The following is a 10,534-nucleotide window of genomic DNA, read 5'->3' as shown; positions in this document are numbered from 1 at the left end:
CCATCAAAGTACATATGCAAAATATCTCTCAGTTAAAGCAGACCAAAATATACAAAGAAAGAGGGAGAGAATGAGTGAACGAGGGAAACTTAGTCCAGAAAAGGAGAAAGAAGGGTCAGACCTCCTGAGGGTCTGTATGAGAGGGCATTGTCCAGCACACCAGCAGTCCGAGTGTGATATATGGGAAGCCAAGTCACTGTTCTCTCTGTGTCTTTGGAATCTCAATTGGTAGGTTTTATGCAGTAAAAAGGGTTTGGGTTTTTAGGGATCATTCTCCTCCTCTTCCAAGAAGGAATTCTAAGTTAATATTTGAAGAGCCATGGTCCAGGACAGCATGGGTTTATTTATTATTCTTCATCACTTGATGCCACTGGCAGAGCCCCAGGGCTGGCAAGGTGGCCCAGAGAAGACAGGAGGGGTTGCTGGTGGGTAATGAGGGGGTCTGGATCTGGGAGACAAGAGCCAGCTCTCTGGCCTGCAGGGTTAGGAACAAGGTGGGTTCTGTCGCAGAGGGGCCTAACTATTGCTCTGGGCCTCCGCTGCAGCTGGGAAGCACACAGCCAACTCGCATCACCTCTCTGCCTTGGTCACCCCAGCTGGGATGTCCTATGAGTGTCAAGCTCAGCAAACCATTTCACTGGCCTCTAGTGATCCGCAGAAGACGGTCACCATGATGCTGTCTGCAGTTCACATCCAACCCTTTGACATTATCTCAGACTTTGTCTTCAGTGAAGGTAAGTTGGTGGGGGAGGGGGAGGAATGGCTGGTTTCAGGATGGATGGAAGAGCATCTGCCAGGCTGCCAGGATGTTACTACTTGAATTTCCAGTGGACTGAACTGACGCTGCCTCCCTCCATAATAATTTAAAAGACTCAAAGAGGCAGCAAGCTGAATGTGCAGCTCTTCTCAGCAGCTCTTTCTTTTTGGCTCTTTCCATCCATTTTCCTCCACTTTATTCTTTTCTTCCCACTCTAAATCCCTTCTTTGGTCTTCTTCCTCCTTCTCTTTATTCTCCCTCCCTCCTTTCTTTCATGTATTTATTCATCTTTCCCTCCCTCCCTTTCTTCTCTTCTTTGCCAATAGATGAACCTTGAGAGGTTCAAGAAAGTCACCTTGGAACTATATATATATGTGTGTGTGTGTGTGTGTTTCTTTTCTTTCTTTCTTTTTTTTTCAGACAGGATCTTGCTCTGTCACCCAGGCTGGGTGTCAGTGGCGCAATTCATAACCCACTGCAGCCTTGAACTCTTGGGTTCAAGCAATGAGCCTCATCCTCCCAAGTAGCTGGGACTATAAGTACACACCACCACCAGATCTGGCTAATTTTTAAATTTTTTTGTAGAAATATAGCCTGCCTATGTTGCCCACACTGGTCTTGAACTTCTGGTCTCAAGCTATCCTTCTGCTTCAGGCTCCCAAAGTGCTGAAATTACAAGCATGAGCCACTGTCCCTGGCCAAAATTTTGTTGCAAACTTTCCAAGGAGAAAGCAGCTAAAAATCTTCAAATGGTTATACAGAGAGCCATGGATTGGGGGATGTTTGCTTCTCTGGGCTTCAATTTCTGTGTGTTCTCTTGGCTATTTCCTGCTGTAGGATCTACTGCTGTGAGTCCAAGGTTGTAGGTGGTCAGAATGAAAGGGGGTGGATAGGCCTGTATGCACAGGTCATAGAGATGGACCAAGTCCTGCCTCCAATCAGCAGGCCAAGGGAAGTCTGCCAGGGAGAGGAGGGTCCCTGAGGGCTGAAACTCTCATTCCCAGCTGCTTCTGCTTGGAACACGGAGGAGCAAGGAAGGCTTTTCCTCGGTCTATAGCCCCTAAAAGGAGGTCCAGCAGTGGCGGGGACAGGTCCTCCACTTGTCCACATTCTCTGGGTCCTCTGTGGCTTTGAAATGGTAGAGCATAAGGGGATCAGTCCTTGGGGTCCCTACCAGAAATGGTTTTGCATTTGTATGGGTATTTTTAATAGTGTATGAGGACTATTTGTTTCTTGCTATGTCTTCAAGCCTAACAATGCTTTATGATAAACAAGTTTGGGCTAAGTGAATTCATTTATTCTCTCTCTCCCCTATGTGCTTAGGGGAAGTTATGAAAGGCGATTTGAGATTTTGTTTAGTTCTCATGGTTAAAAATGGAGGAAGATTCCGGTTGCTTTGTGTGTGCCTTCCTCTGGTTTGGAGACCCCTAGGTGAACACAGCTATTCAAAAGTTCAGGATATTAGGCAATCTTCACCTGTGTCATGTGGGATCATTTCTCAAGGCCTCTGGCTTTCATAAAATGCAGCTTCCACTCAACCAATACAAAGTACAAAGCACTCCGCCCCCCTCCCCCGCACACTGTGGTCATTCAGAAGGCAGTGTAGACTTCCTAAGTTAAATTTTCCTTGAGAAAAGGGCCTGGTTTTTAATCATCTTTGTATTATTGGTATCTAATGCAATGGTTGGTACATTGCAGCTGTCCAGTTAACTTTGGCGGAATTGATATTCTGAAACTGTGGATGCAGTAAGGAGAGACTCCTAATACTCCGAGGCCTTGCAAATCAGAATGTAATACATTAAGTTAAGCAGTGTCACACGTACCTGTTCTTGTGGAAGGATAACTTCCTCCTTTTTAATGAATTTTCTACAAAATTGTAGCTAAACAACTCTAGGTGTCAAGACCTTAACAGTTTGATTAGGAGAGCATTTATAAAATCTAACAGTTAGTGTCCTTCTAAAACTGAAAATATTACGTATCATTAAATGTTAATTGACTTATAATTATTGGCAACTAGAATTCGTTATACAAATGTGAATTTTCAGACTGTATGGTATCAGTTCCTGGGATCCCTACAAGCAATGTTTTTGAGTTCATATGGGCACTTTTATTAGCCTGCGATGACTTTTTGTTTTTTGCTGGTCAGTTGTCATGGGGATTTCTTTCTTTCTTCTTTTTTCTTTCTTTCTTTCTTTCTTTCTTTTTTTTTTTTTTTTTGATACCACTGGTGCTAGAATTGCCTTTTTCACTAGTTCTTCACAACAGTCTCGCCCGGATCCCCTCTCAGTTATTTCTAAGTTGCTGCTGATAGTCGTGGGAGAAATCAAACCTCCTAGATGTTTAGAATTGTGAACAAAGCAAGAGTAAATAAGAGCTCCTTTCCTATTTAAAGAGAAAATTCATTAACAGAGTTAATGACCTCTTTTGTTTAAAAATCAATTTTCATCCACATCAAGGTCCTAGGTAGGGAAGATTTCTGGGCAGACTCAGAAACTTTGTGATCGTATATAACTTTCTAAATGCAGATGGAAAAACACAAGCAAATTGCATTTGTCTCACCCCAGGCTTTTCTGAGTAGTAATTAGGCTGTTGTCTCTCGTGTGGTGCCCCAGGCTTCAGCCTTGATGGTCCTGGGAGGAGGCAAGCTTCATTCAGAAGCACTCACTGGATCAACGTGCCTTTGTGTGGCAAGCTTCTTTTGTCTCTCGCTCCTCCCATCTGCGCCTTTCAGCACCTGCCCCCTACTGTGTATTTGATTTGGAGGAATCTGAAAGATTTATTTAGGTGCTTTTCTGTGATCTAGTGCTCAGCCCTCATTCCCCAGAATAGAAGGTTAGGGGGCTTTTGTATGTTGGTGTGAGCGGAGCACACCTGCTGGAAGGGGCAGGTATCTTATTGTATAGATCTGTACACCCAATGCAGGGGCGTGTGTGTGTGTGTGTGTGTGTGTGTGTGCGTGTGTGTGTGTAGACAGTGGCTGTGATCCAGCACGGCATGAGGGTTTCCTGTGCAAAGCTGATTCCCTGTGTAAGGCAGTCACACCTGGCAGAATTCATATCTGTCTACTTAATAGACCCTTTAAAAAAATCAAAAAAGGGTCAGGGAAATTGGTTATCAGACATTTACAGGGGCTGAGAGCCGCCCAAATGGGGGTTGACACCTTTATCACACAAGTCCCTTTAGCACATTGTGGATACTATGCTAATACTACACTGATCCCCAAATGAAAGTTTCTTAAATCCACAGGTCTCCATCTGTAATGTGCATGATTGTGGTGACATTATTAATATGCAGAGTCCGGTGTGGGAGTGACATCTAAGATGCTCAGCTGTTAGCAAGATCCGGATGATACTTGTAGTTCATTGGACACTGGGGTGTGTGTGGTGTCTGTGAGGGTTGGCAGAGAGGATAGAAAGAGGTTGGTAAATGGGTACAAAAATACAGTTAGGTAGAAGGAAGAAGTTCTAACGTTCAATAGCAGGATAGGGTGACCATAGTTACCAAAAATGTATAGTTCAAACTAGCGAGAAGGGAGGACTTGAAAAGTCTCCAACACACAGAAGTGGTAAAGGCTTGAGGTGATGGGTCGATTCTGACTTGATCATTACACGCTCTATGCCTGTAACAAACAGCACATACGCCCCATCAATAGTACAGATATTATGTATCAATAAAGAATGTTAAATGCCCAAATCTAAAATTTATAGTGGAAGGCTATTTAACCTATACTTGCAGCCATGTAACTGTCGCCTAGACCAAAATCTACAATATTTCCATCACACCCTAAAGTTGTCTTGTGTTCCTTCCCTGCACATTCTGATAATATTCATATTACCTATTCTTGAACTTCACATAAGCATGTGTGCAATCATACCATATGGACTTTTTTGAGTCTGGCAGTTTTCACTCGATGTACTATTTTGAGATTCATTTATTTTGTTATGTAGCCATACCCAGTTCATTCCTTTTCATTCTTGCCTGTTCCATTGTACGAATATACCACAATTTATTTATCCTTTCTGCTTTAATGAACACTTTGATTGTTCCTAGTTTTAGGCTATTATGAATAAAGCTTCTAAGAATATTTATCTTCAGGTTTTTTGGTGCCCATATGTTTTCATTTACTTTGAATAAATACCTAAAAAGAGAATTCTGGGTATGTCTTTATTAGAAATTACCAGAGAGTTTTACAGAGTTGTTGTAGCACTTCCCACCAAGCGTGTTAAGAGTTCTAGTTGTTCTGTGTCAGTACTAACACTTGGATATTTTTAGTCTTTTTGAAAATTATACATTTACATGCAATTCTGGGTGTGTACATAACACTTCAATAGATAGTTAAAAAATAAGTACACACTAACGATGATGTAAAATGTTGCATCCAAAGCCAAAACTCTGAAAATTTAAACAAATTAGCTGGACGTTTTGTTGACATCTTCCAGGAACCTGATAATGGGATGTTGCCCTATTTAATTGGTGTATTTTTATTCTGCATTAGGTAGAACTATTAAGTGGTGAACCTTGGGATTGGACAGGGAATGAATAACATTTCCAGAAAGTTGCCTCCCCAAAGGTTCCTTGAGAAACGTTTTCATCCCTCATTTCCCTTTTAATTTTGACAGCGTGCGATTCAGGATATGGTGATGGACACTCACTACTTTTCTTCTTTCCCCTTTCAGAGCATAAATGCCCAGTGGATGAACAAGAGCAACTGGAAGAGACCTTGCCTTTGATCTTGGGCCTCATCCTGGGCCTTGTCATCGTGGTAACGCTCGCGATTTACCACATCCACCACAAAATGACGGCCAACCAGGTGCAGATCCCCAGGGACCGATCCCAGTATAAGCACATGGGCTAGGGGCCGCTAGGCAGGCAGCCCCTCGCCCTCCCTCAACTGGATCAGGTAGAACAACAGCACTTCTCACCTCGTACACCAGGACACACCAACATAGCTACAATCAAACAGGCCTGGGTACCCGAGGCTTGCTTGGCCTGCACCCACGCTTAATCCCAGGGATCAGGGGATTCTTTTGGCTGTATGGAGTGAATGGCAGTATTCTCTTCAGGATGGGGAGTGGGGAAGGAGGGGCTCCATCGGCTCTCATGCTCATGGTGGCTTGGCTTTGAACTCTGCAAGGATTAACAAATGCCACTTGCCCTGGCATCTGGCCCCAAAGTTTAGGGATTGTGAAAACACACTTCTCTGGGGGAGGAAACCCCTTTTCAGTTCAGAGGAATAGGGAGTCTTTTGCTCCTTCCGACACAGCTGGCTTACCTTATATACAGTTGTCAATGCACAAAAATACAACCTCATGCTCCCTGCAGCGAGACCCCTGAATGTGACCCATGCTTCTGGCTGGCGTCCTGCATGTCTAGTGATCGTCTTGGGAATGTTTCTCTGCTACCCGCACCCAGTGAACTTTGCAGCACAAGAATCCGTTTAATGTATCTATGCAGAATTGTTTGGACTTCATAATGTGCCAGGTCCGAGGAGGCGGACCTGAAGAATCAATCCATGTGAGTTTGTTTATCAAAATGAATTAAAACGCACTACTCTCTGATCTTTGGGCTGCTTCCTTTGAAACAACAAAACTAAACTAAACTGTTTTCTTTGGCATCCAGAAGAGAATTGGGGAAGGAGGAAGAGGGATTTTGTTTTTTCATTGTTTGCAAGAGAAAAAGTAGAGAAGGGGCAGGAAATAAGTTTTGGGGAAGTTGAATTTTTTTTTCAGTGAAAAAATGTGGAAACACCAAGCCTGATGAACCAGATGTGGATTTCTCTCAAGGGAGGATGGCTTTGATTTAAATTCTGAGTATGGTTCTTTGTAGGACTCCCTTAATCCCAGGAAATAATAGTGCCCAGTGAAACTGCTTCAGAGGGCAGGGGTCACTCACTTATTTTTCTGGTTACTGTCCCCTTGAGCTTGACAGAGCTCTCCAAACTACACTGACTGTCCCAAATTTCTATTAGCAAAGACTTGGCCAAGACGCAGGCAAGCGGGAAGCAGCAGGGGCTGAATGGAGAAGTGGGAGGAAGGGTGGCAGGAGTGGCCTGCTTCGGTGGCAGGAGCGGCCTGCTGCGGTGGAGGAGCGGCCTGCTGTGGGCACAGGGGTGTAAACACTGGGAGGTGTTCAAACTGGCTCGGGGCTCAAACCTTTCACTGGAACAAACTCGGAATGACCTAAGCCAGATAGAGGCAGCTTAAAACAGTGTCTCAAAGTCATCCTCAAAGACATCCTGTATCAGAACCAGCGGTCTCCTGAGATGATTATTAGTTCCAGGCCATCACCCCAGACTGACTGATAACTCTGTTTTGAGACCCCAGAATCTATAGTTTACACGATGCAACCAGGTAACCTTGATGCAGAAATATGAACATTTCTGCTTAAATTCCTTTGCTACCACCATACATGAAAAAAATTATCCAAGTTATTGGACTTCTCTGGGTTCATCTTCTCATTGGAAAAGGAAGCTCACTCCCTCATCTTTGCAGAGTTACTTGATGATTCATGAAAATGCAATTAAGTCCCTAGTACAGTCGCTGGCACGCTGGTGATGCTTCGTGAAAGGTATTAAATGGCATTTTGCTAGCACCAGTCTTAATAAGTGGATTCCAAATTTTCCTGCCAAACAAGAGTTTACAAAACATTCACAGGGACTAATACTTTTTTTTTTTTTTTTAATGTGGCACCTACAATTTTCTGTGTCAGTTTGTTTTGAATTCAGAGTATGTTTCCATGTGGGGATTCACCTGCTCCCTGCCAACCTCCAACCAGTAAACCACTCAGGAGGTTTTCAATTTGGGTGTGAGGAAGCCTGTCAAAGTTTATGAACTTGGGGGGAAAAACTACAACTTCAGTTTTTATTGAGCTAAAATGAAAGGTGACATTTCATTCAATTCTGAACTTAGGCATCTGCTCTGGGTACTGGGGACACTTCAGTGAATAAAATAGGTAAAACTCCCTGCTCTCATGGAACTGAAGTGTGTGTGTGTGTAATCTATTCAGGTACAGTTTGAGCATCCAAAATCTGAAATCCAAAATGCTCTAAAATTCAAAATCTTTATAGTGTTAATGTGACATTCAAAGGACATGTTCATTGGAGCATTTCAAATTTCAGATTTTTGGATTTGGGGTACTTAATTGGTAAGCACAGGGTAGACATCAATGTTATGTGCAATTTAAAATGGTTTAACATAGTAAATTGCACACGAACTTATGGACACCCTGTATAAAGTACATATTCCAAAATCTGACATCTGAAGCACTTCTGTTCCCAAACATTTTGGGTAGGAGCTACTCAACATGTATTATGATTAATGTGCTGTCATCACCTAACTCTCTGGGGTCTTGGTTAACTCAGTGAAGGAGGGTCATAGAAGATCTTACAGTGAAGGAGGGTCATATAAGATCTTACAGTCTTTTCACACTTCAAGTTGTTAAAAATGCTGGCAATGATGAGGCGTAATTATTAAAGCATTTGTCACTTGAGCAATATCAGGATAAGGGATCTCTTTGCTTTCAAAACAGTGTATTTTTGTTACAGAGATTAGCAATCCATAGATTTTCTCAAGTCTACTTTTTGTCCTTAATTAGTTATGTTTATGTAGGAGGGGTTGTCTGGGTCCCACACATATTCCCAGAGCCCATGTACAGATAGTTTCAGTGGCTTCCTGTGCCATTTTTGGTGAAGGGAATAAACTTTGCCCACATGCAGAGCAAGGTGGGAGTAGTTCTGGCAGTTAGTCAATGCTCCTGGAGCACCTCTCAAACCATGACGGGTAATGCATGCTGACTGTCTAACCCAGTATCCACACCCCTCCCCCCAAGGGCAATGCTCAAGTGTCTCTCAGAAAGTCTCCAAAGGCTTGGAGCCCCAGTTGCCTACTGTGATAACCCATTCTTTAAAACACATTTTCTTTTTTTTTTACTTGGCACTCCTCTTTCCAATCTCATTGCTTCATTCATCCCCTGAATTAAGCATTGTGTAACAGTAAGCGTGTTCTGGGCCAGTGGTTCTCAACCTTGGGTTGCGACCCCTTTGGGGGTCAAAAAACTCTTTCATAGAGGTTGCCTAAGACCATCCTGCATATCAGATATTTACATTGCAATTCATAACAGCAGCAAAATTACAGTTATGAAGTAGCAACGAAAATACTTTTATGGTTGGGTGTCACCGCAACATGAGGAACTGTATTAAAGGGCCACAGCATTAGGAAGGTTGAGAACCACTGTTCTAGGCTCTTCTTTTGGCAGACCCCTCATGACAATATGTATTCATTTGACTTTGAAATGAAACCAATACACACACACCGCAAGGCCCAGACTGACCGGCTTTGAGGCACAGGGTGGATTTGTACTGTATCATTTTCACAAAACTTCCCCTGCTTATACATTTTGCATCAGCCTCAGGTCAAACCCATCTTTTCTTTTCCTGGAATCTCATTACCATTCCTCTGATGACTCTGTGCTGGTCACTGGATCTGTTTGACAAAGAAATGTGAACTCATCAAGTCGTTAACATCATGGAGTGATTTTATTTTTTCCCAGTTATTGCTACTGAGCGTGTTCTTCTCAAGGGGCAATAGAGACACAACCAGAACTCAGTCTGTCTCATCCAGTTTTAAAAATCCATCTCATTGTAATTAAAAAATAACATACCTTCTCTCTTGCTCAGACTAAATCTGTACCAGAGAGAAAGACAGCAGCTGGGAGGTAGTGGCAGGATATCTGGTGTGCTCTTGGGCTCCCCTTCCTCTCTCCTAAATCCCTCCCCCAAATCACAGGGTCTCACATTAACATGTTGCTCAGATCTATGGAGGTAAATGAGAAGGGCAGATTCTAATAGTCTGGCTGCCTGTGGCCTGCTGCCTTGGAGGTGCTCTCGGAGGAAGGGGAGAGGCCTGAATCTCATCTTGGTTCTGCTGAAGATAACAGCCTCTGCTATTTGGAGTCGTCCAGGTGTGGACACTGTAGGTGGTCTTTAGAGTAAGGTTCAGCTCCACCCTGACCCTGTTTCACTGCAGAAAAACATCCATATCTGCCTAGAGTTCCCCCCCAGCCCCCCATGTGTGTGCTTCCCGTGGACTCTGCAGCCTGGGCAGGCTGCTGGCCACGTGGCTTGTCATGCTCCCTGCTTCCTTCTCATCCTCCCTCAAACATGACCAACGGGACTAACTCACTGTCTCCTTCCATGCCCGGCAGCGGCTGAGGGACCCTGCCTGGGGGAGGCTGGTCCCATGTTTCTCTTCCCTGGCACACAATGTATGAAGTCTCTTCTCATGGCGCTGTCTCAGACTACTACGCAAAGGTTTTCACAGTCCAAAATTTCCAGGCTCTTTCTGCACAGGTATCCTCCTCCCCTTGGTGGGATCAATGTTATTGTCTCCCTCAGAGGAGTAGGGAGCCCAACATCTTCCAGGATCCCAGAGAGCGAGCGCTTGTCACATCCTGCTCTAATCCAGGCTTTTTTCCATATATTTTTTTTAATGAAACCCTTCTGGTCAGTTTAGCATTTTCAGAACAGGGAAATGGAGTGGGAGTCCTTAGTCCTGAACCTGGCTTTCCTTGAACTTGGCCTTCCAGAATTTAACAATCCCCCCACCCCCAGAGTGGTGTCCATATCCCGCCTTTGCATTATTTGCAAACTCTGGGGATGGGACTATTTACAGACAACTTTTGCCAACTCATTTGCATTCCCCACGATCACAAAGAAACATTCCTGCCTACTCAAGAGGACAAATTTGGGAAATCACTGACGTTTCGAATAACACCATGGGG

General features: G+C 43.8%; 1 protein-coding gene across 2 annotated transcripts in view; it reads left to right on the top strand.

Moving 5' to 3' along the window:
* LAMP5 (lysosomal associated membrane protein family member 5) overlaps nt 1–6,314 on the top strand; it is a 9,124-nt gene extending 2,810 nt beyond the window's left edge. Inside the window, exons 5-6 of one of the 2 annotated variants that reach the window (XM_003788015.1) lie at nt 546–734; nt 5,434–6,314. In XM_003788015.1, the coding sequence (XP_003788063.1) occupies nt 546–734; nt 5,434–5,612 (368 nt within the window). In that variant the 3' untranslated portion in view covers nt 5,613–6,314. The remainder of the gene's footprint in view (nt 1–545; nt 735–5,433) is intronic. The other variant, XM_003788016.2, reaches the window with a different exon arrangement.
* Nucleotides 6,315–10,534: the final 4,220 nt, after the last annotated feature.

The sequence above is a fragment of the Otolemur garnettii genome, unplaced genomic scaffold (assembly GCF_000181295.1).
Source record: "Otolemur garnettii isolate 467f Iridium unplaced genomic scaffold, OtoGar3 scaffold00025, whole genome shotgun sequence".
In the NCBI taxonomy this organism is placed as follows: domain Eukaryota; kingdom Metazoa; phylum Chordata; class Mammalia; order Primates; family Galagidae; genus Otolemur; species Otolemur garnettii.
Note: the sequence above shows the minus strand (reverse complement) of the source record. Positions and strands in the feature narration are given on the sequence as shown.